This window comes from Sturnus vulgaris, chromosome 2 (assembly GCF_052056855.1).
Source record: "Sturnus vulgaris isolate bStuVul1 chromosome 2, bStuVul1.hap1, whole genome shotgun sequence".
NCBI lineage: Eukaryota > Metazoa > Chordata > Aves > Passeriformes > Sturnidae > Sturnus > Sturnus vulgaris.
This window is the reverse complement of record NC_142244.1, coordinates 29,864,700-29,892,491: the sequence shown is the minus strand read 5'-3', so window position 1 is coordinate 29,892,491 and position 27,792 is coordinate 29,864,700. Positions and strand designations below refer to the sequence as shown.

The 27,792-nt window shown below is 40.8% G+C and overlaps 1 protein-coding gene across 9 annotated transcripts in view; it reads right to left on the bottom strand.

Moving 5' to 3' along the window:
- The window catches only part of STXBP5L (syntaxin binding protein 5L), a 189,081-nt gene extending 181,284 nt beyond the window's left edge, over positions 1-7,797 (bottom strand). For 3 of the 9 annotated variants that reach the window (XM_088159033.1, XM_088159034.1, XM_088159038.1), the window contains exon 1: positions 6,982-7,796. In XM_088159033.1, coding sequence (XP_088015159.1) covers positions 6,982-7,173 — 192 coding nt within the window. In that variant the 5' untranslated portion in view covers positions 7,174-7,796. Of the gene's footprint in view, positions 1-6,981 lie in introns of all 9 variants that reach the window. The other 6 variants (XM_014888921.2, XM_088159035.1, XM_088159036.1 and 3 more) reach the window with 3 other exon arrangements.
- Between the last annotated feature and the right edge of the window lie 19,995 nt (positions 7,798-27,792).

Below are 27,792 nucleotides of genomic sequence, written 5' to 3'. Positions count from 1 at the left end.
CACATTACTTGTCTTTCTAATCCTACAGTCCTCTTATTTTCCCCTATAATGACTCTAACACACACTGTGGCAAATTAATATACCCCATAAGCTATTCTTATAAAAATTTTTCTTAGAATAGCCAACAGACCACTACATTCATGTAATTTGGGAAGGTGTATTAGTTCACTCTCTACTGCTTCCTTTTCTCAGTTAATAAAATGAATATACTAACTTCTCACAGTATTTTCACACAGACTTCAAAAAGTGTTTTGGGCATAAATCATATACCAGAGAGTATCAGATGTCTCAGAATAGGAAGCAGATATGAGTGGATATTCATCTAAATGAAGTGAGAATGGGGTGTGTCTTGGATTTAGTCCAGCTCCACTGAGGACAGCTGCATGTTATACACAGAATATGCATTTCTATCTGGAAAAAAAAAATCTTAATATATTTAGAACATCTAAGTAATTTCTTGGTCATTTCTTTAAAAAATTAAGTGTAAGTATTTTTCTTTCAGAAGTAAGCTGGGGGCTAAGTTGCTTATGCAATCAACTTTTTATGTGACAGCTCTTTAATCAGAACACTGTGAACCAACCAGGCTGAATTTCCTCCATCCTCCTACAAGAGATTAAAAATTGCTTTTCCAGCTGCAATAGTGAGAAAAATTGTCATTAACTACCTGGTGATCCACAGGTGAGGAATAATATAGCCGGTGCTCCCACTAGAGCTGAAGTTGTTCAGCCTGGAGAAGAGAAGGCTCCAGGGACACCTTACAGCACCTTCCAGCTAAAGGGGGCTAAGATAAAGCCGGAGAGGGACTTTTTACCAGGGCATGTAGTGATAGGACCAGGAGCAATGGCTTCAAACTAAAAGAGAGTAGATTCAGATTAGATATTGGGAAAAAATCTTTACCATGAAGGTGGTGAGGCACTGGCACAGGTTACCCAGACAAACTGTCAATGCCCCACTCTTAAAAATGTTCAAGGACAGGTTGGATGGTGCTTTGAGCAACCTGGTCTAATGGAAAGTGTCTATGCCCATTGCAGCGGGGTTGGGAGTAGATGACCTTCCACCATCTCTGATGCCATGGATTAAGAAAAAAAACAAACAAAAAACTCACTAACAACCAAAAAAAGAAAACAAACCACTTGAAATGGCACACAAAATTAGAGCAAATATCTTAACCTTTAGGTTTCCCTTTGTGAAATCAAGATTTGAACCCAGTGATCCTCAAGGACCCCTTCGAACTCAGGTTATTCTATGATTCTTATATTGTTAAAAATGCAAGGTCAACCCTAAAAAGCAAAACAATTAGAAATACATGAAATAAGTTCATCTATGCAGTATGAATTTGCTCTCTTCTAGGGATTAAATTATCTTTTTCTGCCATAGTACAGTGGAGCCAGAAATCCATCTATAGTCCCTTGAGACAGAAAAGAAACTCAGAGTCATTCTGGCTATCTAAGGTGGGCATATAAATGGAACAACTGACCTAAACTAATTCTGCAGCTCTGTAGAATATGTGCAACAAAATTTGAAAACAATGGGAGGCTTAATGGGAAGATGTGGAATAAATTAAATATGCTAAAAGAAAAACAGATGCAAAGCAGGTCAAGCTGGAAACTCAAAACTGTGGACCCTGAACACTTTGGATTTTCTGCGGCATCTATACTGCAGGGACAATATCATTTCCATCTCACAGAAATATTATGAAGGTCAATTCATTAATGTTTATAAAGCTTTCAGAACTACAGTGGTGAGCACTTCTGTTGGAAAAGTCCATGGGGAACTTACTATTCAGGCATGCTATGAGTTTTGAGTATGCAAAGAAATATTGAAGTACTTTCCTATGAGCAAACACTATTTTTTCTGCTAAATTAAACCTATAGAAGTAATATGGGATCATGTAATTAAAAGTTGTTGGTGCATTTAAGAAATCTGGAGCTTTTTGAGTGCTTTATTCAGCAACCTTAAAGGTCTGGAAATCGTTTGGAACATGTAATTGCATGTTTTGTCAATAAAGGGTGTGCATTACTTCATTTAGGATTAATAAAGCAAAAAGGCAGATATTTGCACAAAAACCCCAAACAAGTGAATCCAGTTATACTACTGCAGTTACCTTAAAGTCTTCAAAATACTTTCAAAAGAAGCTTTAAATGTGCTATGCTCTTTCCCATGGATAAATGTTATTTCTAATTAATACTAACACTTTAAAAAGAAGACTACATTATGCTCATTACAAATTTTGTGAAATTACTGTAATCTAATTTAGAAGTGTCATTTATGACTCTATAGTTTTAAACACAAGAGGGTTCTGCACCTAACTTTAGAGCCAAACTCTGGTATATGGGAAAAAAATCCTTCCCAATGTTATCTTATTTACCATTTAAGTATTAAATGAAATCTGAGAACTTACAAGTAAGAGTTCATACTAATTTAAAAACGTGTTTGCACTGAAATGTAGCACTTTGCAAACATTTTACATTTTGTTGACCTTAGCAAGGAAACAAGACACACTAACCAAACAGCTCAAACTGACTGCGGACAGCTTATAACAAGGATTTTTGTTTTCAATTCTTCATAACCAAAAACGTGCTCCTGCAGCATTGTGCTTAAATTTCCATTCCAAAATTCATCTTCTCTGTTATCACTGAACTGTAGTGTCATGTTGCATTTGCAGTTAAAATACCTACTTGGCTGCTGTCAGAAGGATTACATGTTTATCTTCAGAGGTTGACAAAATAAGGTATTACCACCTATAAACTCTGGGAATTAAAATTTAAGACTACCTGATAGGAAATCCAGTTAAATAAAGTTAAATACTTGGCTACTCACTGACTGTATCTTGATGGCCTGTTTTTGCCAAGCATAAGCAAAATTAGGAAGGCACAATTGCAGTTGGCCATGGGATTCCATATCAGGTTAACAAAAACCTGAAACTGTTCTGGCGTCTATGGGTTTTGCATAAAGACTAGATGATGAACATACCTAAACTATGACAATATTATCAATATAAACAATACAGTAAGAGTTAAAGGATGTTTGTTGGATTGCAAGACTACGCAGTAATAACACTGAAGATCAGTTTGGAAAAGAACAGAAATCTCATGCTTTGAGGTTTAAAGGCAGTCCATAACCATTTGCAAAGCAATTCTTTGAGAAGATTAAATTGCCAGTTCTTGGACCTATTCATTGGTATCCAGTTGCTGCCCACAGCAAAAGAAATCATGTTAGAGTAGATTAATTGTATACCTGGTAAAGTACAACTGTTAGTGTGCTCTGAACTGAGGTCTTGATTTCAAAGTTATTAACTTCATGCTCTACAAATTCAATTCAACTCTGATTGTTCTCCAAGAAAACCCTGAGTAGCTCTACATGGAAGACTTATTTTCATGAGGAACAAGTACTTCACATACAAAAAAAATGTACATCTTCATTCTTATTCTCTTTTCCCCAATTGTGTCATGCCCTAACAAGCAACCTTTTAAAAATTAATAAAATCATTGTTTTCTCCGTTCATGTCCCCTCTGCTCAAAGTTCTGCTCAAATGATTCAAAACATCCTAACTGTGAGCTTCTCACTTCGTTTATTAATAGCAGATCTCTCCCCAGTGCCGTATTTTAGTTCCTAGATGGCCTGGACAAACACAGGTAAGCCTAAAAATCCTTGCCAGAAGGAAAAAACAACACGTATACATAGGGAAAATACAAAGAAGCAAACCCAAGGAAATTAGGTCTATCCCAATTAAAATTAGCATAGACTTTAGTAGCTTATTCTACTGTATCATGCCTAGTTTTAGGATGATACTGCTATCTAATACGTTCAATTCAACCAATGTGAACTATAATCAATATTTTCATGATTTCCACACAGATACCCAAATCACAAGAGCAGCCCCTAGATGCAGCCTAAACTGTACCTCAGCTTCCTGCTGTCACCAAATAGGTATGTTGCTTGAGTGCTTTGAAAATGGTGCCACTGATTCATTATTACAGCTACCAACATATAAGTTCATCATGCTTGAAACAGGACGTAGCTATTTCATATGTAATAGTTTCAAGAATATTTCATTATTTCAATCCAGAAGATCACATTAATGATTTAAATATAAATGCCAAAAGTAACTCATTGAGAACATCCTGGTGTAAAATACTCTGTTTACTTCTCTTAAATGCTAATCTGTGTCTCAAAAGGACATTGTGGCCATAACCAACCTAAAAATGGAGATCTAGCTTTCAGGTGTGTTACAAATGAAATCAGGTGTGTTACAATTCAAAACAGTGTTCTGCTAGAGGATTGGATTTGTGTTTTCAGTCAAGCAGACTTCCCACAAACTTCAGAAAGACAATTTATTTAGATAAAAACTGCCGGGAAAGGCCCTTTAATTCTTAAGTATGAGTCAGCTTTTATGCTTCACTTCTAAATGAGGATTTTTATAGTCAGCAAAGAAAGGAAAACTAGTCTGAGGTGCTACTTAGGCTGTTGCCCAGCTGCCTTGACCCTCCAGATAACAAACCAAAACTGCCATTAGCTTTACTCAGTTGTGCGTGCTGCAGGATCATAGATCACAGATCCTTAAATATGCAACCCGTATAACTTATGTAACTGAATGTGCAAATACCCAATTGAAATGCCAGAAGTGCTGCACAACAAAAGCTCAGAGAGGACAGAATTTGAGTTAGTTGTGTGTCGGTGTATTTTTAATTCGATTCAGATTGAGGTACAAATTCTGACTGGGCTCTGGCCCCTGGGGCAGGCAAGGGGAAGCTCTGCCTGCACCAGGCCCTACTGCCCCCGGTTCCCTTACAACACTGCAGGGCCCTCGCAGCTTCTGGGGCTTCCTTCAAACACGCTCCTGGTGCTCTTGAAGTGCTACAGAGCTGCTTAAGTGGAGCCAGCAGAATAAACACTGCAGAGTATCAGGAGCACATGATCATATGATCATGATCAATGTTTTGGAAGTTTGCTTTCGGCATACCTTTGTATCTTGGAAAAAGGAAGCCGGTATTTTGTGTACCATAGACTTCTGCAGTAACATGCATTCATAAGCAAGTGCTGCTGCAAGCAACCAAAAGGTTTCCTACACAAATATTTACTTAATTGAGACTATTTTAACATGAGAGCTAAGACAGACAAATATTGGCTACTGAAATCTTCTTCAAATGACATATTCCTTTACACATATTCCAAGTAGATCTATCAGGACATAACACCAACTGTCTTCAAGAGATATCAAAGCAAACAAGTGAAATAATGTGGGGATTAGGAAAAAAAAATTCATTTCATCTTATGCTGCTTGTTTTCACAAATATGCCATAAAAAATAAGAATATATCTCACTAAATACAGATCTTTTTCCTTATCACATGACTTAAACATGAAAAACATGTTTAAGTTCAAAACATGTTGAGTTTTAGCCTTACTTAGAAATCTTTGAATGTCAGACCTTCTAATGATATTTTAAAGTACCTTGATTGTTTGTATTATCTTTTTACTGACGTGACAAAAATGGGAGATCACTCTACTGAATACCTGGAGTTCCACAAAATGCTAAATTGCTGTGTACATAAGCAAAAGTAGTCAAATCCAAGCCTGGGAAGTGGTATGATTCTAATGTGCTCATCTTTGACACTCTATTAAACTACAGAATCATTTGAGTCAAAAGGCTGGAACCTGTTGTGGTTCAGGATGGCAAAGAACTATAAGAAAAAAAGAATTAGAATTTTGTAGAACCTATGTAAAGATCTGAGTCTTTAAGCCATAGAGGCTCATCCTTCTCCCCTTGAACTCTGCAAGAGTTTTGACACCAGCCGTAGCTGAAAGCCAAACAGAATTAGAAGCATGGTATCTGAAATCAGGGAAGCTGTGTGTTTCACGAGGACCAGACCTGCACACAAAATGTCTCATAGGCTTGTCTTGGCCGCTTTCTTCTTTCCAAAACACATAAAGAAATAATGATGTGCTGGAGTTGGCTGTAATCTAAATTTCAGATCAATTTGTATCCGAGTAATAAAAGCAAAGTATCCTTAGAGGTGGACTCCATTTACTCCTAGTAATGCAAATTGCGCTAACTAAAAATTCTGGTTTTGAAGCTTCTAATCAAAACAAATAAGCAAACAAAACTTTTAGTAAAGCCACCAGAATTCACATAAAACTGACAGGTAATAGAAGAAGACCATAATCTCCTTTTGTGTTTTGTCTTCATTACAGAAATATGATTTTCATATTTCAGAGCTGGTCAGAAGTACCAAATACTTTGTACTGTTTTACAGGTGCAAGTATTTAATACCACCACTAAAAGCTTTGTTGCAGAAAATATATACAAACCAAAATACATACAGGGATATCTTATGCTTTCTAGTCATAGAGAATTCTCACTTAAAGAAGTGATCAACATATAAAAAACAGAGCAGATTCAGCAACTTCTGGTTTTTATGTTGTCCCACTAAGTTTGCTATCATGCAATCGGAAACTTCAGTACTAATAGTAAACAGACACCTTGAATCTACATCCAGCTCCTCACAAATAATTGAAATCCTGGGTTCAGTAGTCTTTTTTTTTTTTTTTTTTTTCAGCTTGTGCCTTTTTCTTAAAATAGAGAAGGAAAGGCAGGGAAGGTGAGAAGAGTGAGGAAGTGAAGTAGATGAACACAATCTTCAATTTCTAATGACTTGTAAATGTTATCGGTACTAACACCAATTGATTTGCTTTCCTGTCCACAGTCCTGTCAGCAGTTTGGGGTTCAAGTGTCAACTTGGAATTCGGCCCTGAGTGCTGAAATCAAGATTTCTACTTGAAATCAATAATTTACTGATCACCCCAACTCTGCAGCAAGAAGAAAAAAGCATCCACTGGATCACTGTCTTTTCATTCCAAAGTCCTTATACAACCACTGCAGTTCTCAAGTTAAAACGCTTACTCGCCCCGCCCCCCCCCCCCCCCCCCAACCCAGGGTAGCTTTTATTATTTCCATAGAAAATAAGAATACAGCCTTTACCTTACAAATCTGAAAATAATCTGAAGTGAGCGTCTCCTGGATCTCCTCTCTGGGCGTCCCTGCAGCTCCCGCAGTCGCTCCTGGGTGCACGGAGGCACCACCGGCCACACTTGCACTGCCACCGCCACTGCTTCCAACAGGGGATGCGGCAGTTAAACCATCCAAAACCTTGCGAAAATTAAATTTCTTCATTTTGAAAAAATCTTTCGGAAGATTTGGGGGGGAGAAAGGATGTGTCGTAACACATTCAGCTACATGTAGCAACTGAGAAAGTCTTTAATGGTCCTCTGAGTGAGGCAGCACTTTAAGTCTCTTGTACCACACAATGTCAATGTTAGGTATAATTGATTGAAAAATACAAAGGCTTCATTTTGTCAGACGCAAAAGCTACCTGGAAAGTCTTTTCAAAAATTAAATTTAATTAATTAATTAATTAATTAATAATAAAATAAGAAAAATTTTAAAAAATTCACAAGCAGCAAGACTAAGATTTACGTTCAAACAAGGAACAATGGAACAACCGCCATCGGGTTCGCTCACAAAATCCACAGTGATTAAGCAGTGGTCAAAACACAAAAGTAAAAAAAAAATTCAAGCCGGCATCCAAAACAGCGGGATCCATCCCTCTACCTTATCTGCCTAAGATCTGCCTTCGGCACTTGACTATTTCAGCAAAATTACCAAAATGCGTCTACATTCAATTTCCCCTTCCCCTCAAAACCCCTTTGAGATAGGGGTATCTGTGTCCCCGAGGCTTCCGAGGAGCAGATTCCCCGTTCCTAGCCGCTAGTGCGACTCCTGTTTCTGGTTCCCTGCCCACTCCAGCAAATGCCGGCAGCCGCTGCCGCGCTGGGTGCTCCTCTCTCTCCCCTCGGGCTCCACGGCGGGTTGCGAGTCCCCTCGCTCTCCTCGCCGCCCCAGCCGCCGCTCCGTGAGAAGCGACGGCAGCGAGAGACCCCCTAAGCCAGTCCGGGCGTCCCGGGCTGACCACCCGTCTCGTCCCTGCGCTGACGGACCCCCCCGCCCGTCCCGATCACCGAGCCTGTGCCGCTGCCGTGCTCTCCCCCCGGAGCCGCTCCGGCGGGACCGGGCTCCCTCTGGCGCTGGGGGAACGAGGGGTAGGACGGGGAGAGGCGAGTGAGGAGCGGAGCGGGGCAGGTGAGCGGGCAGCGGAGGGAAGCGGTGGCAGCTCCCGTCTTCCCGACGCGCTCGCAGCCGTTCTCCAAGGTACTGAAAGCTCCGCCGGCGTCAGCCGCAGCTCCTCCTCCCCTTTCCTCCTCCTCTCTTTCTCCCTGCATCCCGCCTCCGTCTGCCAGGCCCCGCCTGCCGCGCCAGCGCGCTGTCGGCGCCGACGCCCCGCCCCCTGCTCCAGGCTCCGCCGTGGGCGGGGAGGGCGGAAAGGCGGGGGAACGTTAGTGATTGACAGGCACCCGCCGTTCCTTACTGAGGTCAAGCTGACTGGACGTGACGGGCGGAGAAGGAAGACGGGGCGATGACTGCGCGCAGCGTCTGGGCGGGCTCCAGATAGGGAACCAGCGATGCCTGACGCCCCCGCGATCTGCAGCCTCTGATTGGAGCTCTGCGAGGATGGGCACCCGTTCTCACCAATAGGAGCGCAGCTCCTCGACGCACCGCCCCCTGCCCGGTGGGGTGGGCGGGGCCAGGGGAGCCCCGCCCCACTGCGGCGAGAGCGGCAGCTGCAGCGGCTGCTGCGCTGCTGAGGGCGAGCCGCACCAGGGGGTGGCGGGGCTGGCGGAGGACGGGGTTTATGGCGGTGGGGAGGACTAAAAGTTGGTGTCGCAGCCTCAGCTGCCGGCGGGAGATCGAACAGACCCAGAATTCAGTATGAAGTTCTGTCAGGGGAGATTTGGGTTGGATATTAGGAAAAGGTTTTTTCACCCAGAGGATGGTTGGGCACTAGAACAGTCTCCCCAGGGAAGCAGTCACAGCACCCAGCCTGACAGAGTTCAAGAAATGTTTGGACAATGCTCTCGAACACATGGTGTAGTGAGGAATGAATTCCCAAGCACAGTGTTTTTTTTATCTACAAGGTGTCCACCCAGTTGATTACAGTTGTTGTCTTGTGTTAATGTGTGTCTACCTAGTAGACTATAATTGTTGATGTTTGACTATTTGTTGTTAATGTTGTATGTCTTTGAAAATTGTTGGTACTCCTGGTTGTCTGTCCCTTACCCTGTCCCAGTAGTTGACCATAATTGTTGATGTAAGTCTTTGTAAATTGTTAATATTCCTGGTTGTCTGTTACCCTGTCCCAGTACTCACTCACACGGATGCACATCTCCACTTACCCCCTCCCAAAACGGCGCCCGGCAAATAAGGGAACAGCAAGTGCTCATGTGACACAATATGGTAACAAAACCCCCTAAAAAAAAGAGCCAATATAACATCCGAGACTAAAAACGGTGCTCCCAGGTAGGGAAAACAGTAGAGAAGATGAAACCACCAACCAGGGGTTTTTTTTGCCATATCACCATGATCGAACAGCACCTGGTCAACAGGACACCCCTAGATGAAAAGCTAACCAACATCTTTTTGAGGACTCGATTGAGGATGGGAGGCCCAGCTCTGCCGAGAGACACAGCTGATCACCTCCTTCTCGGTGTCCACCCTCGAGAGCAGCAGCAGTGTGCACGACCCCTCAGGCTCCCCACCTAAAGCTGTCCTCAATAAAGGCCTTAAAAAGGAGCTGGTGTCCTGGCCCTTCCTTACAGTGTGATTCTTGGGGATGGTCCTGTATAGGGCAGGAGAGGGATTCAGTGATGCTTTGTGGATCTCTTCCAACTCAGGAGATTCTGTGATTCTGTGAAAAATGTCACGGGAGGTGACAGTTTTGGCGGTGGCAGGGGTCCTGAGTGAGAAGGTCCCATTTCCATGGCATGGAGGAGTCTGTGCGGGTCGGTGCTCAGCCCAGGCACTGAAATTGCCTCCTCGGGGTTAAATCCCTTTTTGCTTCCCAGGAGAAATACAAAGGACCCAGAGCTGCCCTTCCCGACACTCACTTCGAAGTTGTGCAAATCGCTTGGGACAGCTCTGTGGCCTCTGAAGTGCGATCCGGCACAGGAGGTGCACACGAGCCTCTATAAAAAGGTTATTCAGGTCAGGAACAGATGAGGCAGGGATTAAAAATGACTCATGGCACAGTGCTGTCAACGTGGTTGGAAGCTGAGAACTGAATAAAATGGTGTAAAGAATAAACACACAACACCTCTCCTCTCCTGTATACGAATTAATCTGTAACACCTCACCAAAGTGTTGTACATTCCTCACACTTGAGGTGACCAATGAGTGCACACTGGTCACCTCATTTTTCAGATGTTTTAGGGGTGCTTAGTGTAGTTCTGATACCCACTCTAACACCTGATTTGGTTTTTATGAATCTTACAGTTCTGTGAAGCAAGATAATAGTTTTTATTTCAGCATCCTACACTGAAAGATGCTGAAATCCATGCTTTTTCATTTTATCTCATCTTTTTGTGTTCACAGGTACTCCCCATCTGAATGATAAAAAGATTGCAGTAGAGTTCAAAGAATAACTGTGGCTTCACTTAATGCCCTAATGAAAAATAAAGGGTACATTGCTGATGAAACTGGAAAGGTTGATAGATTTCTGAAGTCAGGAAAAAAGGGAACTTTGTATGGGAAACAAAATATATGAGGACTATGGCAAGGAGACAGAAATTAAAAAGGGCATGGAACTGAGTAAGCAAATATGTAAAGATAAAAGTACAGAGTTTTGGAGAATGAGGAAAAGTCAAAACCCAGTTGAACCTATTCAAAGAACGTCATGTTCTGCTGATACTATGTTCAGCAGAGGCAATGTAAGTTAAAAAAAAAGGCTAACAAAACCCAAAAGAAAGATAACAACTTGAATTGTAAATAGGAAAGGGAAAGATAAGGTTAAAAATGAAATCATTAGGATGAAGAAAATATCACAGAGACTTGCAAAAAGTCTGTCTGGGAGTCGGGGTACTAGAGGAAGAAAATCTGATAACACAATAGTTTTACAGTTCTAGGGAGGACAGAGATAAGACTGTTTTAAGTCCAGAAAAGGATGAAAATTAGAAGAATGAATTATAACTATGGAGTTGGAATAAGGTGCAGACATTTTTTGAATACCAACAATGTTTTTCCTCCAGAGAATGACTACGGAGAACTAGGTATTGACGATTAGATACTACCTCAGAGTGTCCAAAACGGCAACAAGGATCCTCACACTGCCAGTGTGATGTTAGGAAAACTGACTTGTCGGGAAAAATACCAAAACAAAACAAAACAAAACAAAACTGACCAATAAAATATAATCAGTCTTGTTTATAAACACCGACTGAAGGAAAAGGTTGGTCTCACTAGTGGTGCATGTAAGGCATGTATGTTCCTTTTGAAGGTTTTTCTCTAAGCTGGACACAAATCCAGAAGCAGGGAAAGAATGATGAAAATGAGAGTTGTGGGATGGTGCAGAGGGAGACAGGACAGTATAGGACATAGGCAAACTCAGTAACAGTTTTGACAGGCACAGAAAGGAGTCCCACTGAGTGACCACATTGCTTTGTTGTATAACAACAACCCAAAAAGGGAACAATTTGGTTTTGACATAGTAAGAAAACTATTGCTTTTTTTTTTTTTTTTCAGTGGAGAAACAAGCAGTAGACATGAGGCATTCTGTTGCTGGCTTGTACTGGTTTAGATGGTATTGGTGTTTCACGGGACTTGTGAGATTGCCATCACGAGTTTTAATAAAAGTTGATAAAATTAGGAAAATGTGGAAAGATTTTAGATGTTAAATTGATACATGCACGAAGTTAAATAAGACATGTCAGTGCATTGTGGGAAATATGTATCTGAACCTGTATTTTAGATAGTAATGAGAGGGTATTATCTTCAGTGTTTTTTTCTGAATAGTATCTTTTACATTTAGTAGTCATCTTGTTCTGCAAGGTCAAACAGGAATCAAATGTTAAAAGGATAACACAAAGATTTTGCTGAGAAAGAGGATCTTTAACAGTACACACCATCAAAATTCATATGATCTTTCGTTCTGATTTTCGCTTAAGGAAGCTTGTAGTTATGTGCAGTAATATAAAAAGATTGGTCAGAATCAAACCTGGCAAATGAGAGTAATATTAATTCAGTGTTCTCTCAATTTGACTCAAGAACTGACCAAGAAAATGAAGAATTAGGAAAGATGTGCTTAGATCAGCTGACCAGAAAATTATAATATTAGAGATTGTATATGTTTTGTGTATAACTGATCATTTATTTTCTGGTCAGTTCTCTGACTTTCTTGTTTTATTTTTTTTAATAGAAAATCCTGCTTCAGCCCGTGGACTAGAATTCTCTGTCTTTTCAAAGCTGCAAACATATTTTAATCTCAGGTTATATTTTTGGTAGTTAAAAAAAATACATGCAGAAGTGTGCAATAAGTGATGGTTTCACAGTTGACACTTTTTAGGTGATTCATGTCCCTTTGATAATCCATGTATTAGCAGTTAAAAGCAATGATCCTTGAGAGAAATCACTGAATGCCCACCAGCAGTGGACTAGACCACAACCTTGCAACCCTGACAAAGAACTTCTGTGCCTGTAGAGAAACAAAGGAAAAAGACGTAATCAAATACATTTATGTAATCAAACACATTTATGCCAATGCAGGCAAAACTGTGACTTTGCACAACTACCTATTCCTCATTATGCTGTGGGACATTTGCCAATATTACCCATGTTTCTGTATAATTCCAGAACATCGAATGGCAGCAAGCATGGTGTTCTTGCCAGCAGAGCTCCACTAAAAATATCTCCAGTTGGTGCTGAATATCTGGTTAGAACAGCTTGCTGAACTCTATCAATTAGCCAGATCTTAATCTATTTAATGTGTTTTATTAAGGCCATATAATGCTAATGTTTTAATCAAAATGTCAAGGAGTACTAAATCAGATTCATTAGGAAGGTCCAAGTCTATCACATCCACGTGGTTACCTTGATCAAACAAGCCTGTAATCTCATCAAAAATTGTAGTCAGGCCTGCTTGTCAAGTCTTGTTTCCATAAAGCCATGTGGACTCGCTTTCATTACATTCCTACCTTTAACTCCTTTTTTATTGAATTACACATAGCATGACTGCTTCAATTCACGTAACATCACTGTTTTGTCTAGTATTACCAAGGATGCCAGGTCTGTTATTACCTTGGTCATTCTGCTTGATTGTTGGAATAACATGAGCTTTCCTTTTGCTTTTTAAATATTTGCTGTAAAGAGAGCTGTTAAAAATTAACATAAGAAGGCTGCAAGTCTCCTACTCTTTTAGAATCTTTGGATACTCAGGTGCCATAGAGACTGCTGATTGAAAAACAGCAGTGCCATTCTCATACTACAGAGGTGTCAATGGATAGAATGATAATTCATCATCCTCATGTAATATTAATACATTATTATTTTTCTTTCTCTTCACAAGTACAGGATGGAAATATTTACCATAAATGTGAGATATTTTATGTATGCTCTGAGACCAGATTTTTTAATGAAGAAGCTGTGGAGTGTGTCTGTACAAAACTGAGAACGTAATTTTGTAATAAGAACTCAATTTTGTGCCGTAGGAAAAGTGCAGGTGTAAATTAACCCATGGGAAGAGTCCCCCATGGATAAATCACCTCAGAGCTTGAGGTGATCTGTTCTTGTTGCTGTTGAAAAGGAAGGTCCTGCATCCATTTGAGCCATTGGGGGGATTTTGTCCCTTCAGCAATTTTCTAGGAAAGTCAATAATTTTATTTTGAGTTATCAAGCTGGATTAACTCTGCACAGAGTCAGACAAGCCCTAGTGCCCGTGCAAAGAAAGGCAGAGCCATGGATCTGGACAGAAAGATCAGGGTAGTCGCACTTTTGTTAAATGTGGTTTGGCTCAGGTGTGATGGTGGCTTATTGAGCTCTATTCCAAATACATGCCCTTCTTAGGAAGGGCTGCATATCTCAGTGAAGAGCTGTCTCAAGCCACCTGAACAGCAGTTGGGGGCAAAGAGCCCCCTGTTGTGACAAAGCAATAATGGGGGTTTTTGCAGAGGGTTCTCCCAAGGCTCTGGGACTCAACCTGTATCTGGTTGCTCTGAAGCAGGGATCCTTTTCTAACAGGTTGTGGGGTCCAAGGTGTGACAGAAGTGACAGAGGAGCTGAAGCTTTGTTGATTGCACAGCAGTAACTTGCTTTTTTACTATAAAAATCTGCAATTTTTTACAAATTTACAATTTTTACAAATTTAATTTGCAATTAATTACAATAAAAGTCTGCAAATCCCTGGGATGTCAAACTGAGATAACTTGGGTTCTAGTCAAGACAATGTGGGGCCTTGCCTGAGTGACACAACTGGTCTAAGAGGCTTGATAAATTCTAGAGTAATTAATATATGCCATGTACCCTATGGCCAGAGATTTCTTATATAGCTTTATTGTAGTTCTCAGACTGACTTTTTTGTATTCTCTCTGCATCCAACTTGCATTGTATTCCATGCACAGTTTTCTAGTTCTTCCTGTTAATCCCTTTGCCTAAAACTTCACTTTATAGATCCTTGTCTGTGACATAATTTAGCACCCTCTTTCCCCTCTTATCCCTTCAAAAAACATTAGATAAAACTGTCTGGCTTTCCCAGGTCCTGCTGTGAGCCAGACTATTTGAACTCCTAATGATCCAGGCTTGCAATCCAGCCTGTGCACATCCGACATATCTGAAGGTATAATCGTTCATTAAAATATTTTTAATAACTGGCACAGGTTTTTGGAAAGCAGAGTTGTTATTTTTGTACTCTGAAGTTTTAATTTCCACCAAGCATATGTCTGACTTTTGATAAATATATACATTTCTGAATTTTTTTTTTGTTTTCCATTCTGAACATTTTTATCTTCTCTAGGAGCTGCAAAACAGCAGGAGCTGATGCCTTTTCAAAGTCAGTTGTTAATAGTTCATAGAACATCTTTCCAAAAAAAGACATTTACGAAAATGGAATAGCCACTAGCTTTTCAATACAAGGAAATGTTGGGGTCCTTGACCAAATGTGTATCTATCCAGGTAACAGATCCACCAAACTGACCAGTCACCCTCCCAAACATGTTTTCAAGAGATCACAGATTTCCCAGTCATCAAGGATAAGCTTTCAGATAGGGAACTTCAAGCATCAGTTAAGCATGTTAGATAATCTACTTATCTACTTATTTAAATCCCTTGAGAGGAGAATATCCTTTATTAAAGCAAAATCAGTAAGAGCTTTAGCAAGTCAGGAAGACTGTAATTCACAGTGAATATTCTTTTGTTGTCAACTTTGCTACAATTTTGACGTTTTATGCCTTTTTCCATTATTACTCTGAGTGTTTTGCAAATTATCACTGACATTTGAAGTAACAGCCAATATATTGCAAATTGTTAGCTCACTTTACTAGATTCTACCCTAACAAAGGTCTAAGCTAGGACTGGGCTACTTGTCTTTGTTGCTTTCAAACCCACACAGTTGTGCAAGTTTGAAACATAATCTTTCAATTCATTTAAAAGCATAAGGAGTTTGAAAGGAAAAAAATACGTTTAATGAGTCTGCACTTGCTCTGTAGAAAAGCCATCAGCACAGTTTGCATTTTTGGGCAGGTTTCTTCCAATGTTCGGAGCAAATGTCAGCTGCCCTTCAATATCCTTCAGTTTAAATTATAGGGTAAAAATGCCCATTTACTCGGACTAGTTTGATGAATCATAGGAACCAAAAATATGTCAGTTCGCAAAACATTAGATATCACATTTCTGGCCTATTTGTGAAAAACCTTCATAGAAAAATCTTGGTCCAAGAGCAGGTGACTGCATTTCATATGGATAGCCCTTAACAATGTAGAGATTTACATTTAAAATAGTTGGGAAGATCAAAATAGAGAGAGAGAAGAAAAGCAAAGGTAAAATGGAGCTCACATTCCAGTATTTTAATCCTTTTGTTATTAAGAGCACTCCGTTTTATATCTGCAGCTTTCATTTTTAACAATTGGTATGTTCTTCAAATTGCTGTTGACCTGCAAGACCAATACCCTTGTCTCTTTTTGACTAAACAATTCTTCATAATAAACAGCCTAACCAGAAGACTCCAGGGAACAAATGTTACCCAAGTCTGACTTCCAACCTCCTTTTGAAGTTTATGAAAAACATCATGCTGCTACTCCATAGAATCTCCCAAACCATCCCCCAAATCTGGACCACATCCTGGCCACAGCCAGGTCCTTCAGCACAGGACTGCAAACCACCTAATCAGCTGTAGCTGTCTAAGAATTAATGTCATGTTGAGCTATTCCATGGGTGAATCTAATCACTGAAATGGCTCTTATGCCTTCCTTTCCCCCCTTTAATCTTAATTTAAGAGCAAAGTGAAGGCAGATCCAACCATTCTGTCTCCTCTGCAAGTATTCTATGAAATATTCCATCCTAGTCTCGATACTTTGTTGAAAGGAAGTCTGGCAGAAATGTTAGCAGTGAAAATTCAATCAGTCCTAAAAGTTTAAAAAATGTTTCTTCATGCCAGAAATGACAGCTGTATTATTCCTCAGCCCTCGTTCTGTCTCACAGTCAGGGATTTTCTTTATGCCAGTGTGATATATAAAATAGGAATTTGGTGTGTAGTGCCTGTACCGGATTGGATTGAGTTGTCTCAGGGGCTTGGCATCCTTGCTGTCCTGTCTGCATCCTTCAGGTAGTGGATATTTGCAGAGTGCTTTTCCAGCTAAGAAGTTAGTGCAGGGCTGATCTGCAACACAATGCTGAACACAGTCTGTCCCTCTGCAATCTGTGTGTGTGTAATCCTATTTATGGCCATTTCTTCAAACCTGGAAGAAATGAGATTCCACCTGAGGCCAGATCTGAGCTTAATTCTTCAGTGCATAATCAGCATTTAAAATGACAGGAATAATTTGTTTTCCAGTTCAGAAGCTCAAAATCTTGTTATTATATTTAAAATACATTGAAGTAAATATCCAATTGTAAATTTAAAAAGGAACTGTCTGCTTTGAAAATATCAGAATTATTTTTTTCCAAATGTTGCCTGGATTTTATTTCTACCAGAGTCATCTTCTAAACCTGACATACTCTTCCCATTGACTCAACCTAGTCCAAAATAGCTGTCACTGATTTCCACTTCTGTCCTTTATAGATGTTTGATGCATTTGTCAGTGGAGAATTAGGCACAGCTGTTCTACATCTCAAGTTATGTAAGATGACCACTGACTCAAAGCAGTTTGCCAAGAAACTGCAGGAGGAGTTTTCTGAAATATTTGGCAGAGACCATGGTCCCCCATTGCAAATTCAAGTCTCTCTCAAGCAGACCCACCACCTCATAGGTGAAATACACCAGACTGACGTGCTTGCTTATCCCATTTGTGTCATCAAGCAATGCTTTATCATCAAGCAATGCTTCATTACCCAAATCCAGGCAAAGAATTCAAAAATTATTTTCTCTATTGTTCTACTAAGTGACTAGCAAATAATTGTATACTCCACTCATGTATGTCACATCATGTTCATCTCTATCCACAAGGAAAATCACTTTTAATCTTTGGCTCCAGCATGAGGAAAGTGTTCAGAGTGATAAATCATATGGAACATTTTGATAGTTTTTCCTAATAGAATTCAGTTTTCTGTATTTTTGAGAATTATTTTCTCATCTTGGTAAAATAAATAAGACTATAAATCCTGATCTAAAGGATATCACCAGGAATTCCGCAGTTATTAAATAGAATTACTCCAAAACAAAGTATTGTACCTTTAACTAATTTGTCACATATTTTAGTCATTTGTTTCACCTGTTGGCAGGTTTTAAGGCAAGTAGGTATAAAGGATTCAAACAGTAATTTATTTGGTATTTAAGTTTGCTTAGTGGTGCCTGGGCTGTAGGAGTTTGGGTGATTCATCAAAGGCTCTTGTCCTCCAGGCAGCACAGACTCTTTCATTACAAGCCCAGCATTTTTTCAAAAACCAGCAGGCAGCATGTCTAAGTTTTCCATTCTTGGTTAACATGAACACAACATCCCAGCCCTTGCTTTGCATCTACCATGTGCTCACGGACAAGTTGTAAAACCAAAGTTCTCACTCACTTTGAATATTAAGATCCTCAGACATTTTATGGATTGTGTGCCCTCTGAAATGCTCAGTTTTGATCAGGTGCACATTCACATCCTATTCATCACTCAGCAACATAACCTATGGAGGATGATTTGCATTCATACTTGAAATGCCTTATGCTTTCCTACTATGAATTATTGCTTTCATCTCTGAATTTACATACACTGATGCTTGGACAGATTCTAGACACATTTGGAAGGAAATGTGTTTTGAGTGACTGATGGAACAAAGAATGTTTCTACTTCTCATCAGACTATTCTTTAAAATATATCACTGACTTAGTATTTTGATCACTGCATTTAGTTTAGGCTCACCAAAACTCATTCTGTCAAGGTAGGTTTGTCTTTCCAAAGATTTGTGCTAAAATCCAATCTGTTCTGCATCCTCAATGTTTTAAGGTTTTTCTGTTTTGATGCTACTGATGCCACTGTGTTTACTTAGAAGAAAAAAACATGCTTTAGTTATTTACAAAGGAACTAAAAAATTGTATAGTTCCTCATGTTCTCTTTGCTCACATAGTTGGGATTTGACTCCTCCATATAAGAAATGGTTTTGTTTCAATGTTGCATTGGGGTTTGTGTGACAAGATTTTGATAACAGGGTGGGGACTACAGGAGCAGCTTCTTTGAGAAGAAGCCAGAAACTTCCCCCATGTCTGACAGAGCCAAAGCCAGCTGGCTTCAAGATGAACCTGCCACTGACCAAGGCTGAGCCCACCATGCCTGTCTGATAACTGATTTAGGAAGGGAAAAAAATTATTGGGCAGAAGTAATTGTGTCCAGAGAAGAGACAAGTGAGGATAAGAATATGTGAGAAGAAAATTCTGCAGATGCCGAGGTCAGCAGAAGGAAGGGCAAGAGGTGCTCCAGGTGCCAGAGAAAAGTTTCCCCTGCAGCCTGTGGTGAGATGTGCTGTCCCCCCGCAGCCCCTGGAGATCCATGGTGTAGCAGAGATCCACCTGCAGGCCATGGAGGACCTCGTGCTGAAGCAGGTGGATGCCTGAAGGAGGCTGTGACCCCGTGGAAAGCCCACACTGGAGCAGAGTCCTGGCAGGACCTGTGGCACTGTGGGGAGAGGAGCCCATGCTGGAGCAGGTTTGCTGGTAGGACTTGTGAACCTGCAAGCACACTGGAGCAGTTTGTGAAGAATTGTAACCCATGGGAAGGAGTCATGCTGGAGAAATTTATGGAGAACTCTCTCTTGTGGGAGGGATCCAGCACTGGAGAAGGGGAAAGACTCCTCTCCCTGAGAAGAAAGCAACAGCAAAAATAACATATGATCATAACCCTCATTCCCTTCTCCCTGTGCGGCTAGGGGAAAGGAGGTAGAGATTTGGGAATGAAATTAAGTCTGGTAAAGAGAAAGGGGTGAGGAGAAAGTGTTTTTATGATTTATTTTACTTCTCATTATTCTGCTCTAACTTGATTGGTAATAAATTCAATTTATTTCTCCAAATCGAGCCTGTTTTGCCCATGACAGTAATCAGAAAGTGATCCCTCCCCATTCTTATTTCAGCTAATGAGCTTTCATTATATTTGCTCTCTCCTGCTCTCTCCAGTTGAGGAGAGGAGTGATAGAGCAGCTTTTGTGGGCACTGGCATCTAGCTAGTGTCAAGACACCGCAAGTGCTAAATTGTGCATTTTTCTGTCTCTGCAGTTTGTTCTGGCTCTGTTACACTGAAGGATGCTGCAGATGCAGGCAAACACTGTCCTTTACACCAATGACAGGACTTAACACATCAGCATTTACCTGCCCACGAGTGTGGAGCTTCTGGAGGCCGCAGGAAGTATTCTCTCTCTTCACCAACTCATATTCATCTTCTGCCCTGTAGAGTTTCAGGTCTTCCCACTCCCTCGATTTTGGTTCTGGTGTGAATACGTAAAAGCTTGAACTCTGGATACATGTCGTATTTGACACGCCAGCTGACCCATTTTAATTAACTGTCTTTGGCTCACACATAAGAGATCACCTTTCCCATAAGTAGCTTAAGGAATCCACTCATTAATCTGCATAAACAGTTATTCTGTTCTCACTTCCTCTAAGGCATTTGCTCACACAGCGTCCACACTAAACTCATCCAGCAAGGAAATCCCCAAAGGCTCTTCATTGAGCTCTTGGAGAACCCTACCTCACAAAATCATTCCTGGAAGAAAGGGGTCATTATTTTGTATTTAGATGCTCTTTTACCTTGGGAAAGGTAGCCAAATTAAGTTGACCTCAACTTGATTTTGAAGCTTTTCCAACTTCTAGGAACAATTACACAATTACACCTGGAGGTAGGTAAGGCCCTCTAAACAACCTTTCTGGTACTACATTAAAATCACCTCTGAATACAAAACTCTGTAATTTCAACCTCTTGCTATCATGCTGAGATTAAGATATTGCATTAATTTTAAGTATGCTTTGGCAATTTCAAGTATAAAAACATACTGAATCTTAGCTTTTGCCTGGCATAACCTCACAGATACAGAATTCATGAAGCAAGAAGCTCTTGTGCTTTTTTTTTTTTTTTTTCTGGCTGCATCACAAATGTTTTTGGAAATGTCTTGTTTGGGCCATATTTTCTTCTGCCACACAACCTGCTCCGGCTTGTAAGTAGAAAGATACTACCGTGGTAATAATGTAGTAAAATCTCTACTCACACTGGTGTAGTAGAAACAGGAGCTGACAAACTGATTGCATTTGACAGATGTAGTTGAGTCAATGAACAGGACAGGGTGGATTTTAGAATATGCAATGGGAGGCAGTAAGGCTTAAAAAAAGACAGGGTGAGAGACATAGGAAAAAGCTGATTCAGACTAGATACTGACGTTAGGACAAGGCCATAGGTTTTCACCATTTTTGGGAAGATGGACTAACAGAGAAGGAGGGGAAAATACATAAGGTGGGGGAGAATGGGAAAAATCAAAATCAGCTTTCTGTTTTGGTTGTACTGAATTGAAGTTGACAGCTATTTAGCCCTAAAATTACATCAGATGAAAGCTGAGATGTTAGTTTGGACAGAACAGTGACACCAGTCAGTACTGTGTTTGTCAGGATTGTGATGCTTGTTGAGTCTGTGTGGATGAAATTACCCTCAGGGAATGTGAAGAGGGAAAAAGAGTTTTAAGGCCCAGGATATGGAACCACCACAAAAGATTTCAGATATAAAAACTACTTTGAAGGATTGGAAAGTTTACGACATCCTAACTGAATGTGGCTTATCAGAAGCACAGAAACCAAGATACTGTGCCATCCTTGGAGACAGCACATGCTGAATTGTATTTGGAGGTGCACAGTGGATTGTCAGCAGGATAAGGCTCTCTGTCCTTCCCAATGGTGAGTGCAGAGGAGTCCTTAGACCATCTGTGTCCATCTCTGTGGGCCAGCAAGCTTAGTACAGGGCTGTTTGATATTATTTATGGGGGTGACACCAGGCCAATTACACAGGTTTTCAATCAATCTTCCCTTTTCTTTATAAAGAGGAAAAGAACCCCAAACAACAAGACTACTGCTCTGAGTATCTCAGAGTTGTCATGGGTGACCACTCAGCTGGGCTCTGTGCTGGTGATGACAGGTCAGTCTTGGCCTGACTTCCTCTGCCCTTACAACAGCCACCTCTCCCTTGCCTTGTGCTCCATTCTTGTACCAAAACTTGTGAGGTCACATGTGTAAGTCAGATTAACGTGCTGAAACTCTTTGCTTTTTGGCAATGTCAGTTTTCTGCCATATCAGCTTCTTCAGTCAGCTCACCCTGCTATTGCAGAACCTCTAGAGCTTAAAGCTAATGCAGGGGAGTCACAGGAGCGTGTGGCTGGGGCAGGGAAGGTACCCCCTTTCTGCAGCCACTGGACAAGGCACAACAAAAAGTGTCACTGGAGCTGATGTCCCTGTCATTAGGGTAGAGAGAAAATGTCCCTGTGAAAATGAAGCAGGCTGTGCTTTAAACCCTAGTCACCAGACTGCAAAGCTCAAGTTTTTCTATTACATTTGCATGTATTAACAGTAAAACTACTAATTGCCTTGTCTTGATGGGTTTTGGGTTTTTGCACATTCCTCTTCATCTTGTACTAAACAAACACTGTTCCATTTCCTTTCCATAGGCAGACTTTACACTGAGGTCTGCATGTAGACACTTTTTTGGATACAAAGCGTGAGCAATCATTTTTAACCTCTGAGATGAACAGATATAATCAGTGGTATTTTGTCACCACCTTTAGCTCAGTTTTTAAAATGAATAAATCAAAAAATCCAAGTGCTCCAAGCAGGGTACATTTCTTGACTTTAAGACCAGTCAGTCAGTAGATGGAAGGTGGGACAGATCTGCCCATGTAACCTGAAGGATAATAGATAAGAGTATTTTGGCACTGCATGTTTCTCTCTCATGTATTGTGCTTGCCTCCTCTCACCTTGATTATAAAGTTTAAAAAAATCCAATTCTTCACCACCTACACACATGCTGTTAAAATCATGATGCGTATTAACAAAAAACCTTTCCCAGCTGGATGGGAAATTGCTGGTAGTGTTGCTATCAACGGAAGCCAGCTCTTCATTGTGCAGCCATCCACCATGATGCCATAAAACCAGGCCAGGCTTTATAGTCTAAGAAATTATTAGTTTCTCATCCACTCCTCCATCTTTCCTTCGGTTTTTTTGTTTCGCCTCCTCTCTCCCTGGATAAATATAAACTGCCAAAATCATGGGTAGCACTGACAAAGTATGATGGAGAGGTGACCAAATTACTCTGTCTCATGTTCCATTATTTTTGGGAACGAGGTGGGAAGGAGCAAGAGGATAACGCAGGCAGACCTGAATTCTGGGCCCTAGCTCCAGACCAGCTGCAATTACTGATGCTCCCTCCTGACCCTCCCTCCCTGGCAAATAGTTATGGTTGTAGATGATTCATAGGGCTAAGCTGTTTTCAGGAGAGTAACAAACTCCATTTAACAAGGAGCAGTTCTGAAACAAGTCCCTTGGACCACAGTATCTACCAAATTTCAGGAAACTCAGACCTCAGTTCAAATTTCAGTGCTTTCCTGCTCTCATAAGGCAGTACTTGACAGCTCTGGTCAGACATTTTGACTGGGGTTAGGAGGTGTTATCACAACTTAGGGCCTCTTGCCAATCTGAAGTAGCTATGCTTTATCTGTGGGAAAGATATCAATTTACTTTACAACATCTTAGTAACTTAGTCCCTCACTAACTCCTATTATTTTTCTCTGAGATTTCTTCAAGACTTGCAATAGAAAATACTGGACAAGTGAAATAGAATGACAAAGCTGGTCTCTAGGAGCAGAGATTTTCTCTGAAATTCAGTCAGTGACAGCTACTGCTTCATTGTGCTTCCTTTTTGGTGTGAAATTCAGTTGTTGAATATCACTTACCTACTTGGGCTGGTAACTAAGAGCTGTAGTAGCCCTGAATGACTCCACATATGCTGGCAGGATTGCTTCATTCTTAGTAGTCCTTATTTCTGCTGCTCTCTATGAAACACCATGAACATGAATGATTGACATGTGGATTAAGTACAGTCTCTAGATAAATTGTAGGTAATTAATTCCCACACCAAGAAGAAACATGTCAAAAACCATTAGTGTATAAATAGAAAACAGGTATCTTAGTCAAAACAGAACCCACAGCTACTAACAAAAGTAATTCTATTGCTGCTGTGTTCCGAGCCCAAAGGAGACTAAAGCAAGTAATTAATGAGACATCTCCTTGTGTCTAGGTGTTGCGTGTCCTTTTCAGCAGTTACTGAAAATATTTCCTCTGCTTTCATATATCTTTTCACATCACTTTAACAAGAAATAACGATTTTCACTCTGTAATTAAGACCTGTCTTGCAAGCATAACTGTCTTATCTTCTTCATGGCTGTGAGACCTGTATGACACCTCCTCTCCTCAAAAAGAGCTCATCTTAAACATGTGACGTGAGTCACTATCTAGGAAGACAGAGCTGGGACTGGAGAATTAAATGCCTCCACCAACTTTATGGCATGTACCCACTTAAAAACAGCTGGGCCTGCAGCACAGGGCTTTTGTTTTAACACACCTTGAACTGAGAGAAAGGAAAGGAAAGGAAAGGAAAGGAAAGGAAAGGAAAGGAAAGGAAAGGAAAGGAAAGGAAAGGAAAGGAAAGGAAAGGAAAGGAAAGGAAAGGAAAGGAAAGGAAAGGAAAGGAAAGGAAAGGAAAGGAAAGGAAAGGAAAGGAAAGGAAAGGAAAGGAAAGGAAAGGAAAGGAAAGGAAAGGAAAGGAAAGGAAAGGAAAGGAAAGGAAAGGAAAGGAAAGGAAAGGAAAGGAAAGGAAAGGAAAGGAAAGGAAAGGAAAGGAAAGGAAAGGAAAGGAAAGGAAAGGAAAGGAAAGGAAAGGAAAGGAAAGGAAAGGAAAGGAAAGGAAAGGAAAGGAAAGGAAAGGAAAGGAAAGGAAAGGAAAGGAAAGGAAAGGAAAGGAAAGGAAAGGAAAGGAAAGGAAAGGAAAGGAAAGGAAAGGAAAGGAAAGGAAAGGAAAGGAAAGGAAAGGAAAGGAAAGGAAAGGAAAGGAAAGGAAAGGAGTTTGTCCCTAGGCTCTGGGAGCTCCATGGGGAGTTGGAGGATGCCCAGGGCAAGCATGTAGATATTCTCTAAGGGGAACTAGCACACCAGGGGACTGCTCCACTACAACACTTGGCTTGGAAAAGAGAGTAAGCATCTCTTCAGGTGGACAGCCTTAGCTGTGGTAACTGGGTATTTCTCCATTAAGCACCATCAATGAAGGAGTTAATAAGTTCCCAAGAGCTGAGGTACCAAAGCCCAGTAGTAATTTGTTTCCATAGTCAACTTTGCTTTGAGCTGTTACTGTTAACGTTTGTTTCAGAAGGAGAAGCCAGTGGTTTGTGTTCAGCTTTTGTTCCGTTTTTTTTCAGTGACGAATGTAATAAGCTAATTTTAAAATAAAGATGAAAAATTTTCTATCATGTTACAGTGCCTATCCTGACCTATAAGACATCTTGGTTGTGTTTTATCTTTAAATTTATTTAAGTTAATTGTTCCTTGGGATTTTTTTCTTTCCTCTTCCACTCTGTTTCTTTGCAAGGTAGTCCATGCTCACCTCCATCCTAAACTGAAACTGTAGTGGATATCTTGACATATATATATAGCAGCTGCTGCTATATAAGTGGAAGAACAGACAGTTGTTGCCACTTACAGGTATCAGGGGGACACAGACTTTTCTCTGCTTCTCCAATTCAGTTAAATCTGTGCCTTCTGGTCCTTTTGGCTTTGTACTCCTTCGGAGTTTGTCAACACCTGTCTAAAATCGGACATCACTGGTGCTGCTTCACTCAGGTATCACACATCATCTGTGCACCTTTGCAAATGGTCTGATTTGGTCTTTGCTGTGAAGTCACCATACAGTCACCATGCCAGCCTTGGGAGGTACAAGGATCATCCAGGGCCTGGTCTGAGTCTGGAGAATGGGGGCTTCCTGGAAATGATTTAGAGGCTCGTAGGCAGAGCTCTCTTCCCTTTTTTAATACTTTTGCATCCCTATCCCCATTCCAGAAAGTTACTGCATAGCTGTGCTTCACCCTCTCTAAAGCCTCTGTGTATGTTCCCTGTGCCCTCCAATGGGCATAGCCACAGCAATAACATATTATTAGTTAGGAGCTGTTCTGCTTGGGAATAAAGCAGAAAAACACAGCACGTGAAACCACAGCACAAGTCAACAAAACTGTAATTCCTGAAAATGTGGCTCATTAGATATGGCCAATTCCATTTTCCCTCATGAACAGAAGCAAGGTCCTATTCTTCTAAGCTCAGGAGACTTACTCATATCAGCATTAAGAAAGTTTTACACTGAGTGTGTTGGGGTTTTTTTAACAAACAAAATAGGCCCAGAGTTGCTGATTCTTGCATTCTTTCATCTCATTTCTATCCATTTGGCTTATGTATGTTTTGAATTGTGCTGATCAAAACATGCTTCAATACTCTCCTGCTACATTACTTGTTTAAAGTCATGACACCTATTAATCCCAATATCCATGTGATAATACATTTTGTGCATTTGTGCCAGCCTCATCTAGCAATTCCCCCCTGACTATGTTCTCATTAACCCTAGGACTCTCTTCTGTGATCTCTTCATTTCTCTGTACTCATGTTTATTAATCCTTTCCTTTATTTGTTAGGGTTGAACTTCAATTAATTGATATCACCTCGTTCTTCCAGCTTGCACTTCATGTATTCTCACCTCCTCTTTCCCTCTTTCTATTCTGCAGGTATGGGCAGGCTCTCAAGCTGAGAGGGGTTGCTTGGGCATGACAGGAGACCTCCTTGATTAATTCTCCACTACTAACACTTATCCTGGGTGTTTGGCTGTTTTTCATCAGGTTTTGTACAAGGCAGAACTATCATCAGTTGATGCTCCTGCAACAGAGACTTGTTTGCAATTTCACAAAGAAATTGCTTCTCTTGTTTCCTTGTCATAACAACGAAATAAGGAAATACATCCTTAACATAAAGATAAGAGAGGACTCATAAAATCATAGAATCACGGAATGGTTTTGGTTGGAAGGGACCTTAAAGGTCATCTAGTTCCAGCTCCCCCACCAAAGCACAGATGCCATGCACCTGGCTGACACAGCACAAATCCGTGCAACTTTGAATGCAACTGGCAGCAAAAACCAGGGGGGATAGGGAAGGCAAATGTGCCAAATCTCAGGAGAAATGGACTAAACTGTGTTCTCCCAAGAAGATGGACTTCTGTCCTCATCCAGTAGCAAGAACACAGTAAGGTTCATGAATTTTCTAATACCTTTGTGTTAGCAGATCTGATCCATGTCACCCATTCCACACTTGGATCATGTTTTAAGCTCCTAGCATTGATACTAACAAAGTCCTTGTGCTGACTATGCCATTTTTAACCACTGGAGCCCATGGTGCTTGTAGGTCCAAACCCAGGACGCAGGGATCAAACACCTTTCATTGCAGTAATCCCAATAAACTGACCGTGGCTGGTGTTCCAAACGGAGCTCCTCTTCAGAGAGCATCTGTCTTAAATGTGCACCCTTCTATACCTCTCCTGGAGCCCTTTCTAGTTACCTGACAGCAACCGAAGGAAAGAGCTCCTCCCATGCTGGCTGAAACAAGTCAGGGTGCCTGAACAATGCCACCTCCCAGCATGGGAGATGAGGCAGGCAAGTAGGTGATGAGGACGAGGAGGGAAGAATGCACCTTTGAGCAATAGCCTTTGTGATGTATTTGGATGAGGGTGTTTGTTCACAGGTCCAACGATTTTTCCACCTCCAGCTGAGTACCATCTGATGGCAAAATACACCAAAATTGTGTGCATCACCTCTACTACTTGCTCTAGCAGGAAAACATCTGCATAGCTGTGGTCCTGAGCCCCTCTGGTAGTTTGAAGTTTAGGATTCAGATCCTTCATATAAAAAAGGATGTGATGTAATCCACTTTTCATTCTGTGGCTTTCATAGATGTGGAGGGTGAGAAAACATGCTTAGAAGAGCCGTGGAGTTTAAAATGAGTGTGTTGGCTGCAAAACACTCCATGGTGGGAGACACTTCCCTGCATTTGGCACATGCTGGAAGAGCTGGGGTTTGAGAAGTACCATTCAGATTTCAGTAATCCACATACAAGGTAATCTCGGGGAATGATAGAAATAGCTACTGTGGAGCTCTTTTTCTCCACTAGGCTTG